The sequence below is a fragment of the Podarcis liolepis genome (assembly GCF_965112155.1).
Source record: "Podarcis liolepis genome assembly, chromosome: 7".
NCBI lineage: Eukaryota > Metazoa > Chordata > Lepidosauria > Squamata > Lacertidae > Podarcis > Podarcis liolepis.
In genome coordinates, this window is record NC_139561.1 from 46,801,185 (window position 1) to 46,825,012 (window position 23,828).

A 23,828-nucleotide genomic window follows, 5' to 3' on the forward strand; every position below is an offset into this window, starting at 1 on the left:
CCCCACTTTCACACGAAGCCAGTGCCGCGACGGCATTTGCCGGAGAGGGGCCGGGAAGCGAGGCGTCTGGGGGCCTGAGGATCCGGCGATGGGCTACGCGCCGCCGGCCGGGGGCGCCCCGGCGTGTTGGACGGCGCTGGAGGGATCCGGACTTCCTAGCCCTCCCCAGGGGCGGGGACGCTCGCCTTCCTCCTCCGCACCCGTGGTTGGGGGGGGGGGAGCCCAGCCACCGCCCCGGAACTACCGAGAGTTGAGCAGGAGGAGGCCGGGCCAGCGCGTTCTGGCGGCGAAGATCGGAAGACGAGGCGGGAGGAGGAGGCGAAGGAGACGGCGAGCGCCCGGACGAGCCTTCCTTGGCGTGTCCTCCGGGGACCCCATCAAGGGCACCTGCTTGCAGAGGTGCGCGCCGGTCCCTTGCAGGAGCCAGGCTGGGGCTGCTCTCTGCAGGGCGCCTTCTTTTCCCGGAGCAGGCGGGCGGCGTGGTTCATCCGGGCCGCCGTCCCCTTTCCACTCTCCCGCGGCGGGTATGTCTCCACCCCTCGTTTGGGGACGAAGGGAGGCAGCCACAGTTTGGAGGGCAGAGGCTGAAAGCGAAGCAGGGGGGAGGATCCATCGTACCCCCGCAGGGGTCGACGGACGGGGGGAAGAATTGGGGGATCTGCAGGCGGCGGGACGGTGCGGGGGAAGCTTTGCAAAATTCTTCCAGATCAGAGTAGCTGCATGTCGTGTTCAAAGTTCCAGAGAGAGGAATTTTGACTTTGGGACAAAAAGGGTTAAGAGGCTAATTACTGGTTTCCGGAGTCAGGGGTGATTTGGTTCCATTTCGTAATTTATTTCTCCTTATGATATCCGCTCCAAAAAAGTTGTATTTAGGGACTAGCCCCTATGTTCGTTATATATTTTTGTCCACTATCCTTCAAGGAATATTTTCTCTCTTCTTCTCCTCCTGAGGTAAGGATCTCTATCTAAGGACATAGATTAAGCTGTAGCGGTTTTCATGCTATCTGGTAAGTGTTGCAGATATGTCTACAAAATGATGGATTCAATCAGTGGCGTAGCGTGGGTTGTCAGCACCCGGGGCAAGGCAAGTAATTTGCGCCCCCCTAACCCGTGGATTTGTGCCCCCTAACCCTAACCCCCAGATGTTGCGCCCGGTGTGCCCGGCCCCCCCTGCACCCCCACGCTACGCCACTGGATTTAATGATGGTTTATTTCTTATTAATTTATATGCCGCTTATATGCAACAATGGCCTCAGAGCGGTTTACAAGTATAAGATCAGGACACGATTAAAATGTACAAGGACAAATCTGTTGCAGCATTAAAACATCCTTAATACACAATGAAACAATTATAAAAGCATTCCAGTTAAAACACTTAAATCACAAGTTCAGTTCAGGGGTAATACTTGTTGAAAGAGGCATGTCTTCAGGATCTAGTGGAATGCCAACACTGATTGGGCCTCTCAAATTTCAGCAATAAGGGCATTCCACAACACTGGTGGTCCCAGTGAAAAATCCCACCTTTGCATTGTCCTAGGCTGATAGCCATCAGACTAACTGGGTTCCATTAGCTGATTATAGTGCTGTTGATATGTAGCCAGTGAATGGTGCAACGTTTTGCCCCCACTTATATTAGGAATGGTGCAGAGTCAAAACACTGGGAGAATCAAGGGATAGCCTGGGAGTTGGGGTATTTTTTTTGGAGCCTGAGCAAGTGCAAAGTGCCTTGTGGTTTTACTTCACCAGCTTTAAAATGTGGGAAGACAACCTTGCTGTGTTTGGAGGTCCTCTTGTTCATTGGGAAAGGGCCTTAGCTCAATGGTAGAGCATCTGCTTTGCATGCAGAAGGTTCCAAGCTCAATCCTTGGCATCTCTGGTGGGGCTGGGAGAGAGACCCCTGCCTGAAACACTGGAGAGCTGCTACCAATCAGTGTAGACAATACTAAGCTGGATGGACCAAGAGTCCAACTCATTTTAAGGCAGCTTCGTGTTCCTGTTGTGCTCAGTGGATCCCTGGACGTCTGCCTTGTTCTGCCCTGGGTGTTATAAACCAGGGGTTGGAAACTTCCTTCAGTCCAAGGGATGCATTTCCTTCCAAGCCACCTTTGGTAGGTGGAGCCACAGGCAAAAGTGGGCGGAGCAATTGATGTGAATTTTTGCCTTTGTGAAGTAGGCTAGTATCTACACCTATTAACCCACCCGTCTCTATCCTCCATCCAGGCAAGCAAGCAAGAGCCATTATCAGAGTTCAAGGACACATTTCAGCCAAGCGCTGGCTCACACACTCAAGGAGGGTGTGAACAAAACCGGTGAGGGTTTGTGGCCTGGGGAGAGTCCCATGGGCCAGACTGAAAGGTGTGGATCTGGGCCTGCAATTCCCCTCCCCTGTTACAAAGCTTTGAGAACCCAGCAGTTAATACGCAAAACAAGCTTCTGGTTCCTAAGTGGGCTTCCTCAGTGGCAGGGGATTCCAGAGGATTCCTCTTGTGGCTACTTCTCTAATGGCCTTCTTAAATCCTGTGTTCTTCTCAGGTGGGAGCAGGTGAGGCAGCACCATGCCGCCCTCCAAAGATGTTGTGAAAATTGCTGTCCAGATGATGGGCGCCATCCCCCAGCTCATTGAGCTTAATCAGGTGAATGCCTTGCTGCCTTACCGTCCTGTGCTTTGTCCTAGGAAGGGGTTCCTGGCTTAACTGTTACCCTAAGTGCTCTACAAAGCAGGACCACTTCCAGGTTGGAATCCTTCTGGGCATATTTTATCTAGAATGGAAATGGTTTTGTTTCCCCTGTGTACGGAATCTGGTCTCCATGTGCCATGTGCTTTTAATTGCAGGCCAAGCCGCTGTCGGCAGTTGTGAAAGAGGTCTGCGACGCGTGAGTAGCCTTTGCTTTCCACCTTCACCTTGAATTAGAGCAGCTTAGAGGGCAAGGAGTGAACTGCCAACTGTTCCACAGCCCCTTTCCAGCTAGAAAGCCACACTCCATAAATGTCAGCAAAAATCTACCATAGTTTTCTATGAACATGTTGAGCTTTAACTTTGTTTACTCTTTCCAGCTTTATGCATGAGTAATATCTTCAACTCTGTTGTGATACGCCCAAGATTACATGTGTGCACATGCAGCACAATTCTCTCTAAGCCCAAAATGTGACATTGCTGCAGAATTCGGCTTCCTCAGTCTCTGGCTGCAGGCATTCCCTTTTACTTTCAAATAACTTATTGTGCTAGAGATGGTTGCAAAGATATGCTTGAAAGTGTGTTTGTGAACAAAGCATGATGTCTGTTGCTGGAGTGGTAACTGAATAAGATTTCCAGAGTCCAATGATGGACCTGTGTAAGCAAAATAGAATCTTGTTGCTCCTTAAAGGCTGCCAAACTTATGATGGAGTAACCTTTCAGTTTGGACTCTAGTCTGCAAAACGTATACCATAATAAATCTGCTAAGGTGCCACAAGACAGGTAATTTTTGCTACCATGCTGGGAGTGGTGCTTTACAAAGCTCTTTGGCTTTGTTCATGATTAGCAAAATCAGAATATATGTATAAACATTGCAGAATAAACGGAGCAAAACATATGTTTTACAAAATTGCACAATGATTTTTCATGTGTATGATCTATGGAAGCTTCAGAATTCAACTGGTTTTGGCATAGGATTGAATTCATTTTAGGGCAGTTCACACAAGCCTTAAACACTTCTTAAAAGTGTGAATAAATAGTAGTTTTCTTTTCCTTTTAAAGGGCTGTTCTCTGTTTAATGGTTTGAGTATTAGTCTATCAATCTACCTTTTCATCAATTTGCATATAGGTAAAAACAGTACTACCTTTGTTGTTAGAGACAGTATGCCTTTGGATGTTAGTGGCTTGGAAATCGTAAGTGAGGAGAGCAGTGGGGCACTCAGGTCCCTTTTTGGGGGCTTCCCATAGGCACCAGGTTGGCCATCGCGAGAACAGGATGCTGGACCCGATGGGTCCTTGGCCTGACCCAGCAAGGCTCTTCTTATGAAGTCTGAAGCAAGAAGCTTACATTTTTAGGTTTTTGGTGATGCCTGCATTTGTCCTAGGTGGCTCCTGAAATGGTGTTGTTCCCTCTTCTTTGTGGTGGCTCCTGAAATAGTGATTGACAACTACAGTTTTAAAAAGTATTTAAATTAAAAAGAATCAGGGACCATTTTTATTGACATTCAAAAAAGCAAACAGTGTTGTTGCTCTTAAAAAAACAAAACAAGCTTAGGCCATTCTGCCTCCTGTCCCCCATGTTGAATACTGTAGAAATTTACCTGCCCATCACAAGCATTTTGCCTCCTTGTGGGATGGGAATATGTCCTTTAGAGCTGGTCGCATTTGCCTGAGGAGATGCAGATGCTTTTGTGATCCCTGCTGTGGCAGAACTCTGACGGGTGGTCTCTAATACAGGTGGAACTTGAATAATTCGGAGCGCTACGCTCTGCAGTATGTGGATGGGCAGCAAGCGTACATCACAGAATCGGTGAGTACATTTGGCTTATATCATTGATCTTTCCTAGGGGTTGCCCCCTGCTTGATCCTGTATTCTGTGCCAAATTTTGATTGTGCAACCATTTTCTTTTCTTGTTTTTGCCAGAATCGCGGGGAGATTAAGAATGGGAGCATCCTGCAACTGACCACCGCTCCGGTAGGCTCAGTTATGCAGTTGTTAAGATGAAAAATGCACAATGAGACAACTGTGGTCCCTAGATAACTGTGCCATGCCCACTTTGATGGGCAGCTCTCAGAGGGTTGACCATGCATCCATGTGGCCCTTACCTGAAAAAGGTTAACTGATCCTTTACGCCAACTCTGGTATAAAGAAGGAAGTGCAATACTTCCATCTGTTTCTGATGTTCAGGCTGTGAGTGATGTTTCTTACAGAATAACCAAGTGTCACCATCCAGCCACCCACACCCAAGGGAGGTGTCACTTAGATTTGCAGAAGGACCAAAGATCTGTAGGAGGAATAGCTGCAAGCAAGTCAGGATTGAGCCCTAGAATGCTGATGGACTGAATTGCTGGTTGGTGGTGTGTGAGAATGGAAGAGCAAGTGGAAAGGGAAATATACCGACATACTGTAGAGTACGGCATGGATGTCTGGCTGGCACACTCAACAGGAGTGTTTCATGCTTCAACATTTTGTTGCAGTTCTCACTTGTTCTGCATATCTGCTTTTTATCTTGCATGATTTTTAAAAGCATTTTTCAGATGTCCCCTTCTTGCCTGAGGTGTGATTTTTACCCTTTCCTAAATCTATTTTGTTCATTTCTTCTATTTAAAAACATTTTTATACTGCCATTATAACAGAAGAAAACTCCTCCCGATGAGATTTAGAATTAAAACATGGTCAGAATGCAATAAAACATTTAAAGGTCAGCAGAAAAGCCCCACAAACATCCAGCCCTAGAAATACCAAAATATAGTATGTAACTGCGACAAAAGGCAAAAATATTTGTGGTCCTTGCTATTGTCTTGTTTTTATTGACTTGTGTTCTTCAACACAAGTCAATAAAAACAAGACAATAGCAAGGGCCACAAATATTTTTGCCTCTTCTGTAAGGAAAGCCCTTTATTAGTTTGCCGTCTCTGTTTTTCTTTCTTCTTCTTTTTTCACACTGAGATGGGGGACCTGGAATGGTGCGTGGTATTCCAAATGTGTCTGCTGCTTGGATTTGTCTAAAATTAAAAAGCCAAAAATTCTGCTTGGCAGGACCAAGAGGCAGCAAAGTTACATGGTGGGATTCAAAGCAACAATGTGGACGTGAAGTCTGAGTCTTTGAAGAAGCTGGCAGGCCTCTCCCGAGACGTCGCCTTTGCCCAGGAGTTCATTAGCAGAAACGGCCTCAACCAGCTCTTCCTCATTGTGGAAGAAGATAACAAGTGAGTATCCCAGGTGGGGGAGGAAGCTTCAGAGACCCCCAAATTTCATAGGGGAACATAGGAAGCTGCGTGGTACCAAGTCAGTACTGTCTTCACTGACTGGCAGTGGCTCTCCAGGACCCCTGGGACCTTCTGCGTGCAAAGCAGATGCTGTCTCTGAGCCAGGGCTTTCCCCATGCACTTTGGCTGCAGCTGATGCTTCTTTCTGGCCAACTCTGAGGATCTTTTATGCGGAATACCTTCATAAAGGATTTGCCAGTTTATAACACATGGATGAGGGACCTGTGGTCTTCCAGATTTTCTAGGACTCCAACCCCCATCCATCCCTGAACATTGGCCATGCAGGCTGAGGCTGATAGGAGATGGAATCCTAGGGCCTCGGGTTCCCCATGCCTGTCATATCTCCATTTCTATAGCTAGGCTGAGGGGAATCCTTCTCAGCAGTCGGTGGTTTGGTTTGCAGCTGGCAGATCTCATGTATTGAGGACTATATCTTGTAACCCAGAAACCAGTAGATGATGTAGCAGCATCCAGCTGTGCTTTCAGACTTCTGAAATCCAAGTTGCATTTTATAGTCAACTGGGAAGTCCTTTTTTTCAACCCCAAATGTAGCTTGGTGGAGGAGGTGGGGTGGATTTTCATTGGGATGATTGTGTTTGGGGAAGGGTTAAAGTAGCATTCCTTCAACTGCACTCGCAATCGGGATTCCCCAACTCCCCACCCAGCTGCAGTTTGGGGCAATGGAGGAATAAAAGAACAGACCTAGGGAGACGATGCAGTTTGGAAACAGGAAAGATTAAAGCCGTAGAGTTGACAGACACAGCCGGCTAGAGAACTCTGTACAGGCTGCAGCTAGTCAAGATAGCTGTGTCTACACCTGGAGAAGTTATGTTAAAAACAAAAAAGGAAGCCTACCATGGAAAAGATAGGGGGAGCATGTTAGGATTAAGTTGTGACACAGGATTTCCCATAAAAAGTGGCTAAAGGCAGTGTGTCTATTCCATAGTAACTGCCCATTGCAGAACCAGCCCCCAACACCAGATCTGGGTTTTTTCATTCGTCCCGTTGTACATGGTTCTCCCCCCATTTTCTTTTTTCTCCATAGCCATGTGATCCTTGCAACAACCTTACAAATAACTGCTTTGACAGGGTGTTTTTTTTGAAAACACACACAGACAACAACAACAACATCATCAAAAAATCAAGTGGTATATAAATGTTATGAAATAAATACCGTATTTTTCACCCTATAGGACGCACCGGCCCATAGGACGCACCTAGTTTTTTTGGGGGGAAATAAAGGGGGGAAAATTATTTCCCCCCCAGCCACGGATATCTGCCCGAAGCACGGGGCGCTCTGCTTCGGCGCGCCCCACGCTCCGGGCAAGCAGGCTGCTATCCGCAGCCTAGGGAGCCTTGAGGGAACTCCCGCGGGCACCCCAGGCTTGCTGATAGCTTCCTGAAGCTTGGAGAGCGAGAGGGGTCGGTGCGCACCGACCCCTCTCGCTCTCCACGCTTCAGTGAAAGCCTGCATTCGCCCCATAGGATGCACACAGATTTCCCCTTCATTTTTGGAGGGGAAAAAGTGCGTCCTATAGGGCGAAAAATACGGTAAGTAAAACCTGTGAGGTAGGGTAGGTTGAGAGAGAGAAACTATAGTAAGGGAGGGGGTGGAAGGCAGCAACTGTACATAGTACTCAGAGCAGATCTATTGAAATTAATGGACCTAGTCATGTTTGTTCATTGCACTGCGTCTATCCTTAGTAAAACTTGGTTGACTCTCACCCATAAACGCTCCAGAATTAATCAAGTAATTTTTTAATGTTTGAAGTAAATTTTCTTTCCATATTCCATTTGCCAAATTTGGAGTTTCTGGGGGCAGAAGTTGAGGTTTTCTGAACTCTTCACCTCCTGCTTGTGGTTTCTGAAGTTCTCCCTTGGCCTTTTCTAGGAATTTGAGCTTATACAGAACTTCCTTCTCGTCACCTCTCGCTCTCCTTCTCTCTCTTTTTCTCCTTTGTCTTCCTTTCTCTTTCTCCCCCTCTCTCTTCCTTTCTAGGTGTCTCTCATGCATCCTTCCTGTCGTTTCTGGGTGTCTCTGTTCCAGCTGCACTTTGGTCCTCCTGGGTGGCCTCTCTGGGGCTCTCTTACCCTGTTTGCTGTCTGTTGCTCCAGTATAGGGGAGATTCTAGCCTATGCTCTGAAGGCCTTCGTGGAGCTGATGGAGCACGATTTCGTTTCCTGGGAGACTCTCAGTCCGGCATTCATCAAAAAGGCAAGGTTACCTATCCGTTAATGGCAGCTCATCTTGTTTTTGCAACCCATTGGAAACAAGCTCAAGGGCTTTGGGCATATCCACACCATACTTTTAAAGCACATCCAACACACATTTAAAGCACATGACTTCTGCCAAAGAATCCTGGGGACTGTAGTTCCCCACTCACAGAGCTATAACTCACAGTATCCTTAACTGTAGTCGAGGTGGCAAGCCAAGGACCTGTGCACACCTGGAGCTGGCTCTGATGTTAAGGACTGAACCTAGGGTGTTCTGCTATATAGCACCTCTATGCAAGTCCCCACACAGGATATGTTTCCTTTTTAAAGAAAAGAGTGCCTTCAGTGCAAGTGTGGTGCATCCCATTTTCCACTCGAGACGAAATGAGAAGTGCTGCCTTGCCCTGCCGCTGCACCACTCACACCAACGCATCCCTTATCTAGGTTGCATGGTGCAAAGTGGTGGTGGTGATGATGGCAGGTTCTGGCGAGATCTCATGAGATTTCGTTGAGATCTCATGAGATCTCATAGGAAGTCAGCACTGATGCTGCTATTGTTTCTGTCAGTGGAGGTGGTGGGGTGCTGCCTTGGGGAGTGGGTTGGCCCTGCTCCAATACATCCTAGGAACTGTGAATCTTACCAGGATATTCTACCATACAATTTGTGTTTGTTTTAAATTTTGAGTCCTGGTTCTGGAAATAATTGGGATCTAAATAAATAAATAAAATCAATTATCTTCACCTTTGGAAAAGTACAGTTTCCAGGATTCAGTGGGAGATGCCAGGAAAAACGTAGGTGAGGCTGGGGCTTTGGCCCCTCCCAGACTTATGATTCTGTCCATTCCTGTTCCTTGGCTGCAGATCGTAAGCTATGTCAACATAGTCCCGATGGATGCCTCAATCCAGCAGATTTCATTGGCCATCTTGGAGAACATGGTGCCAACCAGCCATTCTCTCTTTGAGCTGGTCAAGCAACAAGTGACTCTGGATCGTCTCATTGGCCTTTTGCAAGTGTAAGCAAACCACCGCCAATTTAGTTTTCCTCCCTACAGGTGCCATTTTTTTCTTCTATTTCTACTCTTCTCGGTTTTACTGCTCAGGTGTCGGTATTAAAGCATTCTTCCCATCAAGGCCTCCATTGCCCGCTCTTTAAGCACAGCCTTCCCCAACCTGGTTATCCTCCAGATGTTTGGGACTCCCATACAAGCTGTGCTGGCTGGGGATGATGGAAGCTGGGAGTCCAGAACACCTGGAAGGTGCCAGGTTGCCAGAGGCAGCTTTAGGAAGTCTGTCCTTGTGTGCCTAGTTAACAGTATGACAAGCATTCATCTGTAGGTTTTAGTACCCTCATGCATGAATATACATGAGGGACCTTTGGTACGGCACACGGGGTGCGGGTGAGATCCAGTCTCCTCCAGCATTCAAACAATACAAATCTTTTGCTTTTCCTCTAGAACGAACCAGCAGCTGCAGCTGAAAGCCATGGCTCTTCTTATTGCTCTGCTCCTCAATGCCAAAGAGCCCGACAGGAGGGTAAGGGAGATCTGTTGGCCCCAGAAGGGCAAGAGGAGGAGCAGGTAGTCCTTAGCCCAGTGTTTCCCAACCTTTTTTGGGCAAAGGCACACTTGTTTCATGAAAAAAATCTCGAGGCACACCACCAATACAGCCCCGTGACCTCAGCGCGCAGCGTCACGCCGGGAGGGACATGAATTGCTAGCAAATTACATAATCACCTTCTTGAGGGCTGGCTCATCTTCTCCGAAGGCAGAACCCCATTAATTAACAGCACAGACTCACACCATAGCCAAGACGAGGGGGGGAAACCTCAGTCATGCACAGTCATGCACATGTGGGGGCTAAATGAGGACGAAGACCGGGCAGAGAGCAGGGTTCAAATCACCCCACCTGGCCAGGACAATCCCTGGGTGCTCCCTTGGGCCACTCGCCTGACCCACCTCGCAGGGCTGTTGTTGTGAGGATAACACGGGGAGAACCACGCGTGCCCCCGGGAGCTCCTTGGAGGAGAAAGCGGGCGATGAATGCAATGCACGAAATATATGAGAGGCAACCAGGTTTTGCAGGTGAGGGGCCCCCGCCAGCCTCCGCTTCCAACACCCGGCGCAACGACGGCGAAGTTTCCCCCCGGGCTCGGCTCGGGGAGCAGCGCTGCTCCCCCCGGCTCCCCTTCGCCCTCCCGGCTCTCTCTGCCGCCCACTGGGGACCCCCCTCACCTGCCAAGTCCGGAGCGCTGGTGGAAGTTGCATGCATGCATGCAGGGCGCCGCGTTGCCATTGCATTGCACTGCACTCCATGCAACGCCTGCACGCATGCATTGCCTTGCACGCCCGCCAAGGGGTCTCCCCGCGGTCCGATGCGTCCCCTCCGGCGCGGATGCAGCATTGCAAAAATAAACAACCCCCCCCGACGCAGCCCTACCTGGGGGGCAGCCTCCGCCTCCGCCGCTCCGCCTCCGCGGGGATCCCCGGGCTCCATCCTGCCGCCTGATCTCCGCGGGGGCGCAGGCAGGCTGCGCGGGGTCTGCGCAGAAGAGCCCCTGCCCGCCCGGCCGCCGCCGCTGCGCTCATTCCATGGCCGGGAGAAGAGCGCTTCAAACAAAACGCCCGGCCCGCCAGGCCACGCTGGGAAACGTAGTTCGTGCACCCCGCGCGGGTGCGGAGCCCAAGGGCGAGGGGACTACGGATCCCGGCAGCCCCCGCGCCAGGGACGGAGGGGGAGAGGCCGGGTGCAGGGATGGAGGGACGGGTGGGCGAGCGAGTGAGTGAGTGAGTGGCAGCCGCCAAGCCTTGGCCGAGAGCCAGGAAGGGCCTCCCTGGAGGAGGAGGAGGAGGGAGGCACAGAGCGGGAGGGAGGGAGGGAACCCCAGGGGTCATCTAGTGACGGCGCCCCAATCGAAAATTTGACTTAAAAAAAAAATCTTTCGAATTTTTTAATTTTTCCCGCGGCACACCAGGCAACATCTCGCGGCACACTAGTGTGCCGCGGAACAGTGGTTGGGAAACACTGCCTTAGCCAGTGGTGTTGGTGTAGGAGATTCACTTCCTGTAGGAGATGGTAGAGCCCCCTCTAGCGGTGACAACAAATATTGGGGGTGGGGGTGGAAAGGTAACACCCTCATTCCCAGCCTCTCTCAAGCAGACCTTTAGCCAGTGCATGTGTGCTTTCTCCTAGGTGTACAGCTATTGTGGATGTGCTAAATTCTGGACCATTAGTGGGGAGGGAGGTGAGGCGGTTAGAGCAGGTGTGACTAACCTTTTGAAACCCAAGGGCCTCATTGAAGATTGTCCATCGCCCCGTGAGATTTGCATGCCCATGGTGGGCTTGGCCAAAGTGACTGATGCTTGCTCACTTATTTGTTCATCTGGGCATGCATACACACACACACACACACACACACCAAACATGCTACTTCCCATACATACAGTAGATGCACACAGACATTCAGACAGGCGGAGACAGCCCGTTGTTCTTTTGCTGATCAGCAGAGAGTGGGGGGCAATGTTACCTTCCACATCATTTTACTTCCCTGTGGCATCACTGGTCTTGGAGCCTCTCTTCTTAGCCCAGCACGGGTGTTAGATGGAAAAAGGGAGAGGAAAGGGCCTCTTCTCCCTTTGGTGCAGCACAATTCCAAGAAGGTCTCCAAGGTTCAGGAAAGAGAGCTCCTCCTTTCCTGAGCCTCTTAGAACCTCTTTGCATTGGTGTCAGGCTGGAGAGCAAAGAGGTGCCTGGTCTTGGCAGAGGGCTAGCAGGCCATGAGTCACCACCCTTGTCCTGCAGCCTGCTTAGGGCAAGCATGGGGAGCTTGTGAATTGACAAGGGTGCCAAGTAGTCTGTGGGTGGGAAACTTTGCCACCTGATGCAAGAAACTGGAACTTGCATGCTTGCACAGATGTGTTGGGGACCTGTGCACATAGCTGAAAGAAAGGTGGGGCGGGAGGTTTGTTTTGGAACTGGCTCCCTGACTCCTTTCTCCTTCCAGGGCATGATGGAGTATCTGGGGAGGAAGAACCTCCGGCAATTTATCCACAAGGTGAAAGCATGCAAGTGGCTTGCGGTGGGGTGTGTGGCATAGATTTCCTCGCCGTAAGCGTTGTGCTTTCTCACCTGTGTGCCCACTTCTCAGGCATGGGGATGGAGAAGCTTTTTTGGCCTGAGGGCTGCAACCTCCCAGGGGCCGCGTGCCAGTGGTGGGCAGGGCCAGAGGCAAAAGTGGGTGGGGCAACAAACAGGAATTGTTACCTTTGTACGTGCTTTCTATGCACACCCCTCTCTAGCCCCCACCACAGGCCAGCAAGAGCTTGAAGACATAGTTCAGCCGGATAAGGAGGGTTAGGAGCTGGGCCGGTGATGGTGCAGCTGGGAAAGCCCGGGAGAGTCCTAAGGGCTGGATAGAGAGGCCCCTAGGCCTGAGGCTTCCCATCTCTGCTCTTACATTTTGACTGACTGGCCTGATTTCTCTGGGTCCTCACTCTAGCTTTCTCCCCTTCTTCTGTGGCTTCTCTTCTGCCCATTTTGCCTTGGTGGATGGTACCCCTTGTCCCCACTGAGCTCTGCTGTGAGGAGTTGGAATATTGCATCAGGGGATAAGGGGTGGAGATGGGAGGGAGGGAGGTGGACAATGCAGGTGACTCTGCTGTTCTCCATCCTTAGAACATCATCCATGCCTCTGAGCCCATTGGGGATGAGATGGCCCACTACCTCTATGTACTGCAGTCTCTCACGCTGAACCTTCTGGAGCAGAAGATGAGGACCCCTATGGACCCCTATTTACAGGTCTGCTCCCTTTTCCTCACTTTCGTGGCTTGCCTCTCAACTTCATTGTATTGCCCCAAAGTTTGATGGCCTCGGATCATTGGTCCCAGATTGCTGCAATCATCTGGAGAAGCCCTCCTGACTGGCCCCATAGTTACCGCGTATTTAGTTTAGTTTTCCATGCCTTTTCCATGACTTTTAGCTTAGCAACCCCAGAACTTTGGAACACTCTTCCTGTTGAAATCTGTCAGTTCCGATATTTTGTTGCCTGCTGAAAACATGCTTGTTGTGCAAACCTGGATCAGCACTCCGGCACCTTCCCACTAGCCACCTCCCCCACCCCCAATGCCCACCCCAGATTGGAAATTTGTGGGAGGGAAAAACTGTTCCACAGCAGAACTACACCTTCATTGTCACACAAACAGTTCAACTCTCAGTGCAGTGGAGTTTTAGCACCTTGTAAATAAGTCCCACAAAAATTGTAACCCTTTTGGGGGCTGGCTGAGAAGGGCTCCGTTCTCCTGTATGCCTCTGTCACTTTGTCACCTATGCCTGCCAGGCCAGTGTTTAAATGCAAGCTTGCAGAAGGTGCCAGGCTCATTCCCCAGCCTCTCCAGCTCATAAGGCAAACCCCGCTGATATTCTCTGTGCAGGATCAGAGGGAGCTCCTCCAGTCCCTGCGCCATGCGGCCTTTGTCTCCGAGAACGAATCCTATGCCAGCAGCTCTAACACCGAGCGCCGGCACTCCCTTTGTGCCAAGGAGTTCCGGAAGCTGGGCTTTGTGGTAAGTTCCTCATAGACTGGGGTGGAAGACCCTTTTCAGCTCAAGGGTTGCATTCCCTCGTGGGGAACCTTCTGGGGGCCTCATGCCAGGGGTTGACGGGGCCAGAGACAAATATGTACAGGAGGGCAGTAGCTGTGGCTCTTACTTCAGGACAGCTGACTACACGCCAGCTTTGCAGAAATCAGAGGTTTCTAGACACTCCTTTGAGGCAAGCAGGAGGCACTGTCACAGTTCAGAAACACAGTTCATCTTGGCAAAAGGGCTCAAGGAGGGCCAGGGAAGGGCTGTGGCCTGGGTGATGGGTGACAGTTCAGATGTCCTGACAGAGAGGCCCAGAGGGTCACATTGGGCCTCTGTGCTCGGTATAGATTATATGCCACAAGAAGAGAGCACAGCAAGTATTCAAAGTACCCTCAGGGCAAGTTTTGTTGAGAGGGTGGCATCGCCTGTGTTGGCACCTAACAGCTGCCAGGGTTCCAGAACCAAAGCAGGGCCCACTGCTGACCCAGCAAGCCAGTCAAAGAGACCAAATTTCATGTCTTCGTCAGACTCTTCAGAAACCTTCTTGGCTTCCACCTTGGCTGGGACTGCTGACACCTTCATTGCCCTCCGCGGCCCCTGCTTTTATAAATATTTGGCCCAGCTCTTCAGACAACCCTGGGCAGCTGGGTCATGCCGGCATTTTATTTTCTGCCATGGTGGCTAGGCCCAGCCAGACTTGTAGTACTGCTACTCATCTCTAAGGCAGCTTGTCAGGGCCTGGCAGTGAAGGAGAGCCCTCTGCCCCTCAGCATTTTGAGACACTGCCTCTTTATTGTGTCTTTTGTGTTGTTTTGTGTGTGCCTCCTCTCCTCCCTTACCAATTTAAGCAGCCCTAATATTGCGTTATGTCTTTCTTTTTCAGAATAACACTAACCCTGCCCTGGATTTGCAGCGCAGCCCTCCAGGGCTCCTTGCTCTAGACAGCATGGTCTATTTCTCCAGGCACTTCCCAAGTGCCTACAGCAGGGTAATGGAAGAGCTTGTTTGCTTTGTGACGCTGGTCCTTTCTCTCTCCCCCCCCCCCCCCAACTTATAGCAGAACTTCAGGAATCAGTAGCAGCCATGTGCTTGGAATGGGGCTGGCTCCAGGATTGAGATGCCCCCACCCTGGGCAGAGTGTCCCTCTGGTGGGCTTTCCTCTTTGATAGGGAATAAATCCGGTTTGGTTCAGAACTTAACAGAAACATACCTGATTTGCACTTTCTAAAACAATAGGCAAACTGAAGCGTAGCTATCCTTCCAAATTTGCACTTCTCTGAATTTCATGACACTGTTCTCCAACTAATATAATATAATATAATATAATATAATATAATATAATATAATATAATATACTGCCTCCCTGAGCTTGCTTTTCAGACTCTTGCAGGCCTGAGGAGGTTGTGACATTCTTCCTTTTCCTCTCAGTTCATTCTTGAGAACAGCAGCCGAGAAGATAAGCACGAGTGCCCATTTGCCCGGAGTAGCATCCAGCTCTGCTTCCTGCTCTGTGAGATCCTTCATGTGGGGGAGCCTTGTGAGTATTAGTACTTCCCTTTTCTCTCTGAACCCCAGATGCCTTGTGACTCTGGTCCCTCTGCCGGCATTCACACACTGCCATTGAGGCCTTCTTTATGAGCCGGCAGGGCTGGTAGTGAGGCAAATTGGCATGGCGTTCTGATTTGCAGTTGTTTAACAGCCCTTTATAAAGTGCTTTCTTTTCCTAAACTAGATTGCTGAAAAAGAATATGGTGTGGGCAAAAAGGAGTGGATTTGAGTGGAAGGATGTGTGAGTGTGGTTCTGGTCCTGGTCACATATTTCTGGGCTTGGAAGTGTGTCCTGTTCCTTAGTTCTTGGCCTATGTCCACCAACCTGAGACAGTATTTTGCCCTGGTTCTGGTTGGTGGGTCCTAGAGTTACAGTAAAAAAACAAAGTAGATCCCACAAGTCTAAAGTCTGCCACCCCCCACCCCCACATGTGCTGTGGAAGATCTGAGAAGGAAACAACAAAAGGAACAATGAAGGCCTAAAAAATGGGAGGGGGGAACCAAGTTGCATAGCTGTAACCAGCAAGTCCCCCTGGATGGAAAAGGAATTTATGGTGGTGTCCAGCTGTAGAGAATGAGCGTAGGCATTTAAAAATATGGTGCTCTGGGAAGACAGAGGGAGCTCTCCTCCCCTACCCCCCAGAGCCCTTAGGGAAGCAGTGAGGAACTTCTGGCCTTTCAGATGTTGTCAGACTCCAGCTCCTATCATCCCTGACCATTGGGCCACACTGGCGAGGGCTGATGGGAGTTGGAGTTCAGCAGTATCTGGAGAGCACCAGTCTCTCCTCCCATGCTTTAGGACAGAGCTTTCCAAACTGTGTATCGCAACATGTTAGTGTGTCAGCTGCAGTGTATGTGCTTCCCGTGCTCCTTCTAGGGCTGGAAAGGGGTTAGTTCAATCTCTAGTTTGTTAGTAAAACTGAATTACTGTATCACGAAATGATGCATGGTCTAAAAAGTGTGTCACCAACATGAAAAGGAAAGCTCTGCTTTAGGACACTCACATCCTGTTCTGCGAGACCTCTGAGAGAAATGGGAAGATGGTATTATGGGGAGAGAAGCTCTCCATGGAAGTTCTTGGATGGTTATCGAATTTGGAGGAGCAGAAAGGAGAGAGGAGGAGATGATTTTAAAAAAACAGACCCAGGGATTGTGTTTCTCTTTTATGACAGGCTCTGAGACAGCCCAGGCCTTCTATCCCATGTTTTTCGGCCAAGAAAGCTTTTTTGAGGAATTCTTCTGCATCTGCATCCAGCTGTTGAACAAGACCTGGAAGGAGATGCGTGCGACACAGGAAGACTTTGACAAGGTGAGGCCTAGCAGCAGGGACTTTGGGGCACAGGCTCAGGATGCAAATATGCATGTGCTAATTGATATGTATAGGTGAATACCCATTTTATTCTCCCATGTACCCATTTTATCTTCCTCACAACAGCTCTATGAGGCAAGTTAGGTTGATAGAGAGCAACTGGCTTGCTGTCACCCAATAAGCTTCATCGTCAGTCCCACGCATACCCATTGGCACTGTATGATAAATAAGATGAAAACCAAAACTAATTGAACTAGAATACCATTTTTTAAATCTTACATAAAATCCAGTAATTGACCAAACAACAACAAAAATGAATTAAGTATATCCTGCTCTACCAGATACATACCTAAATTTTAAAATCCCATTAAAAAAATTTCCAGTTTTAGTTTTCATAGGTGACTGTTAACCAGGACAAAATATTGGTCTTGGGCTATTGGATACTGAATTGAAATACTCCATCCTGTGCTGTGCTTACATGGAGGCCAGAGAGGGGCTGGCTTCCTTATCTATAGTTTTTAGATGGCTACTATTCATTTATTTCAATTTTCATGCTGCTTTTCCACATAAATGTGCCGAAAACCACTCACAATGCCACAGCAGTTGTGCACATTGATACATTTGACATGATTTTTGTAGCAAACTAGATGGGAGTCGGGGAACAAAAGTGGTGTCTTTATTCTGTTTACGTCTCCCCCAGCCTTTCTTTTGTAATTTGAGCACTTGCTGTATGAACATGCTTGAGGGGGCTTTCAAGAGTTTAGGGGAGAGAGGAATTTGGTGGTGATGGGGATAGGGCATCATATCCATTTGTTTACCCATTGCATGAATCTCTGGCCCTGCAGGTGATGCAGGTGGTTCGGGAGCAGATCACCAGAATCCTCACCCTAAGGCCCACTTCGCTGGAGCTCTTCAAGAGTCGAGTGAATAGCCTAAACTACAGCGAGATCCTGCGTCTTCGGCAGACGGAGCGGATGCACCAGGAGGAGATCCTAGCTGCGCCCGTCCTGTGAGTAAGGAGGCTTTGCTATATGTTTGTGCCTTGTATCTATACTTTTAGTATATCTGGTGCCTGAAGAGATACCTCAAGGTATCAATCTCTGCTCTAGCTTTGGAATTCCTGCTCAAGAGGGATGTTGGACTATGTGGCTTACAGGCTTTGTGATTCTAATTCTTACAGCCCTAAATCAAAGGGTGGAGAAACTGTGACTCTCCAGAAGTTGTGGATCACAATCCCCACCATCCTTAACCATTGGCTGTGCTAGTAGGGGCTGATGGGTGTTGTAGTCCAACAACTCCCATCGGCCTCTAGGGGAAGGGCCATAGCTCAATGGGAGAGATCTGCTTTGCCTGCAGTTCAGTGCTGGAACAGAATGGGAGGATGTTCTGCTCTCTGGGAATGCCAGAACAGAGAGAATGTTCTCGTTCCGGCAGTAAGGATGAGGCTGGAGGACTGTTGAAAGGTCATGGGGCCTTGTGATATTAGGCAGTGTTACTCTTCCTTCCACTGTGCTTTTGCCCAGGGAATTGAGAGAGCGCCTGAAACCTGAGCTTCTCAAGCTGATCCAACAGCAGAGACTCCTCCACCTCTGCGAAGGGACGCTCTTCCGCAAAATTAGCAGCCGGCGGAGACAGGGTAAGTGGCTGGAGGCCATGTTCTCCACTGAGGGATTGCAAGGGCAGCTGGAGCTTGGGCTTCTGATGGGAGAGGAGACTACTAGGAAACAAGTGAGTCAGGAAGTTGGAAGGCAAGGAGCTCATACTGGATCTATTGCAGGAAGGGCTCTTGCAGCCATAATCTCCATGCTGTGACTTGTTTTCTCTTTGCTAGATAAGCTCTGGTTCTGCCGCCTTTCTCCCAACCACAAATTTCTGCACTACGGAGATGTTGAAGAGGGCATAGAAAGTCTGCCAATTGAGAGCCTGCCAGAGAAAGGTATGCAGACCTGTCCCATGTGTCGCATCTGACCTTCAATATTCCTGCTCCCACTATGGCTTCCAAGGCTGCTTTGCTTCCTCTGTTGTGCCACTCACAAGACCAAAGGTGGGAAGCCACCAAAGCAAGAATGAGAACCGAGAATCCCTAAAGTGGGTATCTCAGAAATATGGGGCCACCACTGAAAAGACCCTTTGACCCTTCCTTCCTTCCTTCCTTCCTTCCTTCCTTCCTTCCTTCCTTCCATTTATATCCTGCCCTTGCTACCAAAGGGCAGCAAACATGAAGAGATAAAAACATCATAAAAACAATTCAAATACAGATGCAGGCTAGGAAACATCTCAACTTAAAAGCCTGGTTGAACGAGGTCTTCAGTAGATTCCTAATATTCAAAGGCAGGAGGGATTCCAAAGGGCAGGTGATACAACACTAAAGGTCCGATTCCTATATTGTGTGGAATAGACTCCCTGTTCAGATGGCAACTGCAGGAGGACCTCACCTGCAGAGCACAGTGCTCAATTGAGTATATAAGGGCTGAGATGATAGTTCATTTGTCTGAAAGTGCCCATCAACCTAATACATCTTGATAGTGGGCCTATACGCAGGGTCTCATCGAGGTTGATCTTAAAGGATTATATAAAAGCAGCCCTCCTGGAGGTGGAGGGAGAGGCTGCCACCCTCCCAGAGGAGGAACAAGTCTTCCCTTGGGGCATCTGGTCAAGGACATCCTGCCAAGATCCATCTAGTCAAGCATCCTCCCCAAGTGCTCATCCAGGTGCCTGCAAAGCAGGGGTGGGGGACTTGTGGCTCTCCAAATGTTGCTGGACTCCAGTTCCTATCATTCCTGGCCATGCTGGCTGGAGCTGATGGGAATTGGAGTCCAACGACGACTGGAGCACCAGCACTGCTGCACCCTTGGCTTGAAGAAACTCATGTGAGAGAGTATGGATTGGGCACATTCTTATCCCTGCTCCCGAATCCTGTGGTTCTCCCGGTTTGAGCTCTGCACATCTGTCCTTGTTGCCTGGTGGTGTATTAAACTGTGTGTGCTTCTTTGCCCAAAGTTCCTGTGGCAGATATGAAAGCATTGCTTACTGGCCGGGAATGCCCACAAACCAAGGAGAAGAGCTCTGGCAAACAGAACAAGGTCAGTTTGCATTCTGTTCTTCTTTTCCTCTCACATATATAAATAGGGGAATTGTGCACATGTATGCAAGCTACCTTCTCCCCCCTACTGTTACTTAAGAGTCCTGCTGGATCAGACCGGTGGCCCATCTAGTCCAGCATCCTGTTCTCACAGTGGCAAACCCACAAGCAGGACCTGAACAGAAAAGCATCAGTGCTCCACCAGCTTCATTCAGGCCTGTTAGCATTAAATACGCATATTGATTTTTTAATGGAGTTCAAATTGTAATACAATATAATAAAATAAAATACAATAAAATAAAATAGCAGTAACAATACACTGAAAAACATACAGCATCTAGCATAGTGCATTATAGTTGCTACACTAGGCAGAAAAATGGTCCAAGACCCTTAGAAATTTTCAAGTGGCCTATGGGTTTCTGATGGTTTTCAAATTGTTTTGAAATGTTTTAAAGTTGTTTTTATTTTAACTTTTAAAACTGCATTGTGTTAACTTTTTGAAGTTTGAAGTTAACTTCTTCTTGTCTTGGGCTCCTTTGGTTGGAAAGCCAGAATAGAAATTTAGTAAGTAATTCTGCTGAGTGGGGACCTGGACTTCTGCCCCAAGGTCTGATGGAACCGCATCATTGAAAACGCCTTGCATCTCTTCCCACTTTCCTCCCTGCAGGACCTCCTAGACCTTGCCTTTTCCATCAGCTATGATGTTGGGGAACATTTGAATTTCATTGCTCCTACGCGCTATGAGGTGAGTAGCTACGTGCTGCAGAGGATCTCCTGTATCTTAACAGAATGGAGTATTTGTCTCTCTCTGCAATAGAGCAGGGTTCAAGTGGAAACTGCAAGAACATGCTGATGCATGAAGTGCTCTTGTTCACTGTTCCGCTCAGCCGTGATCTATGCACTATCCCATTTTGTAGCTGCATAGCATCCTCATAGGAAGTTGCCTTGTACTGGGCCATCTAGCTTATTATTAATGTCTACTGCCTGGCATTGGCTCTCCTGGATTTCAGGCAGCGTCTTCTCCCAGCCTTACCTGGAGATGCTGGAGATTGAACCGAGGACCTTCTGCATGCAAGGTGGTGCTCTACCACTGAGCTAGGACCCTTCTCCCCTTAAATGGCTACTCAGTCCTCAACAGGCTGTTTGGGGGTTTCTCTCCACTTGAGCCCCCCCCCCCAAGGCTTTGTGTACTCATGCAAACTTTGGGGATTCCCCCATGCCTGCTGCAAGGAGGGTGTTGTTTTGGCTACAAAAGCAATGGCAGGCACACCTGAACAATTGGAAAGAGAGGGAATGCTTAGGCACAGAGAAGGGACAGCAGTAGTACTCTAGTAGTCAGACCCAGCACGAACTCTGAAGTGGTCTACGGTGTGTTAAACATATCCGTTAACTCAGTGGGTTGTCTCCAACTAAGCTTTACTCAGAGTATGCCCATTAATGAACCTAAGCCAGTCATACCCATGGGTTTACTTCGAGAAGGGCTAGCATTGGCTACAACCCTCTGATCCTTGCTTTGCCCTTTTGCAGCAACGTGAAAATAACACAGTGAGAATATTAGTGCTCTGCTGGATCACACCAGCTTCCTGTCGGAAAGTGCTTGTGTGAACCCCTCCTTCAGCGCACAGGCTGGAGCTTAGGAGTTAATGGATGATGGGACGAGCAAACCCCCTTTTCCTTGTTCTTCAGTTCTGCTTATGGACCGATGGTTTGAATGTGCTCCTGGGCCGAGAGATGGCGAGCGAACGGACGCAGAGTGACCTGGACATCTTGCTGTCTATGGAGCTCAAACTGCGGTTGCTGGATCTGGAGAACATCCCCATCCCAGATGCTCCACCAGCCATCCCAAAGCCCCCCAGCAACTTAAACTTCTGCTATGATTTCACCCATATAGAACAGTAAAGGCTACCTCTTCCTAGCATGCTCTGCTTCTCATAGCCGCTGGCTCGTTTTGGATGATCCTCCAAACCAGATCAGGAACACGCTGCAGATTTTCCCTCCCCCAACCCCTGCTTAGGTACCAGTTCACTTCCCCATGTCATGTTTGCTGTAACCATTGTTTCCCATGATGCTGAAACTGAAAAAAACACACACTAAGCTTAATGCAACCTGACCTAACTTGCTTTCTTCCAGCTACAGCATTTGAGACCTCTCAGAATTTTGAATAATTTCCTCCAGGTTGTTTTGCCAGGGACTTGGGAACGTATTGGAGGACGAAACAGGTCTTAAAGATTGAAAACTGAACACTATGAAAGGGAAATGGGGATGAGCCACTGATTCCCACCCACGGGGCTCTCTTGTCTTTATAGCCAACACCTGCAACAATGAGTGCTAGAAAGTTGCTTTAAAAGAAAGAAGAGAGAGGCTTGCCTTCTGTGGATCCTGGCTTGTATTTTTAGATATCCCATTTTAGACTTTCCTATGTGATGATAATCCACCGCACAGAGGCGTTGATTCTGTCAGCAAAACTGCTGCTTTACCAATGGATTGTATTTCACATTTAGCCTTGCTATACAGTGAGGTTGCCTCAATTATGCAGATGACCTATATTATGCAAAATTAAAGGAGTTGGGGAAATATGATCGGGGGAGGACAGTGTCCTCCCCTCCCTCGCTTTTCTGAGGAATACATAAATAGATCTCCCACCTTAAGAAACTTTGACTCCTTCCACAGAGAGTGGCAATGCCACCTCTTTCCTAGCTCTGTTTAGCTAAATACTGCCTACGGGATCTCTCTTTGCCACATTTTGAAAGGCAGAAACAAGCACTTTACAAAACTGGCTCCCTTGCTCTATGAGAACAGCATCAGGTATGTTTTGTCACCTGCCTGAGCAACAGGAGAGCTGTGACAGGGTGAGGCACTCTGCCTAAAACTGTAGCATAACTATCTTTTCAGGGACCTTTTCCCCATAGCTGTAGCAAGGGAGGAACATGTGGAGAGAGGTGTTTCTTCTTTCTTTATCCCCTCTTTCCAGAATGCTTCCTTTCTTCATAGGCTCTTGAATCAGTGCCTGTTTCAGAGAAAAGCTCTTAAAATGCATCCAAAGTTTTCTTGAAAATATTTTCAAGATGTGACATGGTACTTGTTAAGCCAGGGGTGTGTGTGTATCTGTTGCTTTTGAACTATCTCCCTCAATTATGCACTGACAAAAGATGGATTCAATGGCCAATGTCAATCATGCAAATTAAGCAGCTTTAAGTAACTTCTTATTTTGCGCTTCTTACCATTCCACATACTTTTTTCTTTCTTTTTCTTTTGCTAGCCTCCCAGTGGCGGTGGGGTAAAGGGAGATACCTATGCAGACACTAAAGTCCCATGGTGGGGAAATTTTGGCCCTCCAGATGTTGCTGAACTACATATCCCATGAGCCCCAGCATTCATCGCCAATGGCAGGGATGGTGGGAAGTTGTAGTTCAGCAACATGTGGAGAGCCAAAGTTTCCCCAAAGGTTGGCTAAGGCCAGGAAGCTGACACTCAGGTGGCATTCCCATGGGCAGCCAATTCCTTTGTTCTTCTGTTAAGTCATTTTGTAAGTAAATGTGAATTTGGTTTTCTTGTGAAATTTTCTAGATGTCACACACACACACATACACATATATATGTATTTTCACAGCACTATGCCTCTTTAGAAACACTGAGTCCAATTGCACTGGAGCGGCTATTTCCTGGCCTCCGACCCCCTTACCTGTCTGTGTTATTCATCAATCTTGCAGCACTGTAGCTGCCCACTATCATAGGAAAAATTTCCACATTCAGTATCTCCTGTAAAGGACTTCCCAGATTCCTTGAATTCCTTCCTGCTCAGGTGCTTCTACTGTAACATGTTCACTGTGGTACTGCCTCTGGCACAGAGGCCTTAATATTATTATTATTAATAATAATAAAGGGAATTATCTTTATGGAGTTTTTTTTGTAACTGCTGTGAGTGATTGAAGCTTTGCGATGACTGTGCACAAACCAGAGGAATTGGTTTCTCTGCTTGCCATTGAGAAAGCAGGCCGTTCCTCTTGTTGTGTGATGCTTTGGAGGTCGTGACTGGGATTAAAAAAAGCCCAGTGAATGGATGGCCCAACCTGTGGCCCTCATGTTGTTGTTGGACTCCAGCTCCCATCAGCCCCAGCTATTATGGCCCATGGTCAGGGATTATGAGACCT

The 23,828-nt window shown here is 48.6% G+C and overlaps 1 protein-coding gene across 7 annotated transcripts; it reads left to right on the forward strand.

Annotated features, from left to right (window-relative positions):
- Positions 1–139: 139 nt before the first annotated feature.
- ELMO3 (engulfment and cell motility 3) lies at positions 140–23,573 on the forward strand. 7 transcript variants are annotated; one of them, XM_083514978.1, is made up of 23 exons: positions 141–524; positions 957–1,007; positions 2,225–2,309; positions 2,533–2,633; positions 2,834–2,874; positions 4,413–4,485; positions 4,600–4,650; positions 5,716–5,885; positions 8,061–8,160; positions 9,021–9,172; positions 9,614–9,692; positions 12,160–12,210; positions 12,831–12,953; positions 13,586–13,717; positions 14,622–14,726; positions 15,167–15,275; positions 16,459–16,595; positions 17,441–17,604; positions 18,119–18,231; positions 18,427–18,531; positions 19,596–19,678; positions 20,345–20,422; positions 21,364–23,573. In XM_083514978.1, exons 4-23 carry the CDS (start codon positions 2,556–2,558, stop codon positions 21,574–21,576), a joined length of 2,157 nt encoding a protein of 718 aa, XP_083371104.1. In that variant the 5' UTR covers positions 141–524; positions 957–1,007; positions 2,225–2,309; positions 2,533–2,555; the 3' UTR covers positions 21,577–23,573. The 7 variants fall into 7 exon arrangements, with proteins under 7 accessions (XP_083371106.1, XP_083371104.1, XP_083371103.1 ...); XM_083514980.1 differs by lacking the exon at positions 957–1,007 and having other exon boundaries at positions 140–524; positions 2,226–2,355; XM_083514977.1 differs by lacking the exon at positions 957–1,007 and having other exon boundaries at positions 141–865; positions 1,665–2,309.
- Positions 23,574–23,828: the final 255 nt, after the last annotated feature.